At 29.3% G+C, this 2,307-nt stretch overlaps 1 protein-coding gene across 1 annotated transcript; it reads left to right on the top strand.

Moving 5' to 3' along the window:
* Nucleotides 1–147: 147 nt before the first annotated feature.
* On the top strand, nucleotides 148–1,531 carry LOAG_14771 (hypothetical protein; the record flags this gene model as incomplete). The annotated part of the gene is made up of 3 exons (XM_003150263.1): nucleotides 148–248; nucleotides 1,187–1,286; nucleotides 1,415–1,531. The coding sequence occupies 3 exons, from the start codon at nucleotides 148–150 to the stop codon at nucleotides 1,529–1,531; spliced, it is 318 nt and encodes a 105-aa protein (XP_003150311.1).
* Nucleotides 1,532–2,307: the final 776 nt, after the last annotated feature.

The raw sequence follows: 2,307 nt of genomic DNA, 5'->3' as shown, positions 1-2,307 counted from the left end.
AGAGAGAGAGAGAGAGAGAGAGAGAGAGAGAGAGAGAGAGGAATGTTCATGAAATTAACCAATAACCCAAAAATGGCTCATTTGTCATCTATCTTCTAGTAGCAGTATGTCATATCGTTCATTTGTCATCTATCTTCTAGTAGCAGTATGTCATATCGTTTGATCTTATTATATCGGCTCTACGGTAACAACACATTGAACACATGTTTTGTTCATGTCACAACGGTGTCCTTTAAATTCGATAAGCAGTAAGTGAATATCATAATAACTGGTATAATTGTCAAATATTCAAATGGTAATGAATGAATTAATATTATGAAGTAATTAACATAACATACTGTTAATTATTTTACCTTAACCTGATTCCATTCGTTCTTTCTCATCAAATCATTGTAGAAAACTGAAGAACGGATGCTAAACCAATTAATCTTCCTCCTACTGTTATTACAATAAGAAAGGACAGTTAATATCATACCAGATTTATTCATTATGGGAATATGTATAATTAAATAAAAATAGCAAAGAAAATCCATGTGACTGTCATTAATTTCGTCGTGATATTATTATATTAACACTGATTAGTTTGATTGCTCAATTATATGACATTTGCATTTTTGTTTAAATTAACATTTTAATGATAGACGAAAAATTTGAATTATAAACAGTACTGATTCCTTTCCTTATTGATGTGAATTGATGGCATCTATCTAACAACTCTCAATCATTCTCTTCCTCTCATTAATTATCTTTTCATTTTCTCTTTTTAATAATTTGTCGAAAATTAATGATATCTTGTCATTTCTTCTCTACCGTTATCATTGATTTAAAGATGTGATGTGAATGATAAACAATTTTAATCTTAAACATAGCAGGAATATATGACAGTGATAGCAAAAAGTATCATATTGGATGATGAGATCTAGAAGTAGTTAATGATACTGAAATGGGTCCATGTATTCCCCATAGGTATTGATAAAGATGGGACAACGGGTGCAAAATAAGAAGATAAATGAAGTACTCTGTCGTCATGATACAAGCACTTTCCATTAATTACATAACCACTTCTACTCTTTTTTTTTTTTTTTTAAATTAAACTTATTTTCTAACTTTTGATTTTGAATTTTTGAAATTTTTTTTAAAACATTGTTTGGCTTTGGTGGATGGATTACACAACTTTGTTTTACAGTAATCGATCATATAAGTGCATGCAATTAGCTGTAACTTCAAATCGAATACTTGCTAAACCCCAGAATTTGCACTGTAACGAGGTGCGATATGGTGGAAAGGTTTACTTTACCTATTATTGCATCATTTCATTTTCCAATCCATATCTGTATGATAAAAGATTCGAATTAAAAAACGATTTTTAAGTTAGTCATTGCGATTCTAACTCAAATGTCAGACAATCCTACAGTTCTCTCGAGAACCCTTATCAAAAAATGAAGCCCATATCAATCCTTATCAAGAAAAATCTGCAGCTTTGTCGTTTTGTAGTAAAAGTAGCATTAATGATAAGGTGGTTAAGTCTTAGGTAATAAAATTTACAAGATGCAATTTTATGGAAAATTAATTAAATCAACGAAATAATCAATGATTGAAACAGAAGAAGATGTCTAATAACAGTGGTGATAGTGATTTTGTTTCCTGTTCCACGTTGACAAGCAACTTATGAGTAAAATTTGAATAAGCGATGGTGTTATCATAAAATTGTTCGATTCCTTCAGTGAAATTTTAAAAATTCATTTTGATGTAAAATTGAAATTGGAATCATATTAACATAAGACAAAATTGCAAAAGAGTCAAAAACCATTTAAACTAAAAGAATTTCCTTTTGATTGATTAGTACAAAGAACAGGAAAAGTCCCGATTATGGCTCATTAACTTCCAATAATTTAAAATTATGTTTGTTAATACTCATGATGTCACTAATTGGTATGACGATTATGATTACGATTACAATAAATGATGATATTGGTAGTAGCATCATTATATTGATAATAATAATAATAACACCGATGATGCAAATGATAAGAAAAAGACAGTTAACATGACAATGTGTATTATAATATTAAGGCTTTGTAAGTATTCGAAACAACTGATTCCAATTAGTCAGTTTAATTTATTAAATTAATTTTCAAATTAAAAATTGTTTCGGAGTGGAAAACCGCAAGAGCTCCAACCGGTAATGATGATGATCATTGAGACTGGTTGATGAAAGAAGGTGGAACGCTACCTCGCAATTGCTTTACCTTTTTAAAAAAAAAAAAAAAGAAGAAGAATTAGAAGACAAAGTAATTTTAGAAAGAA

This window comes from Loa loa (genome assembly GCF_000183805.2).
Source record: "Loa loa unplaced genomic scaffold supercont3.65, whole genome shotgun sequence".
Lineage (NCBI taxonomy): Eukaryota > Metazoa > Nematoda > Chromadorea > Rhabditida > Onchocercidae > Loa > Loa loa.
The sequence above is the reverse complement of the archived record's forward strand: the minus strand, read 5'-3'. Positions and strand labels throughout refer to the sequence as shown.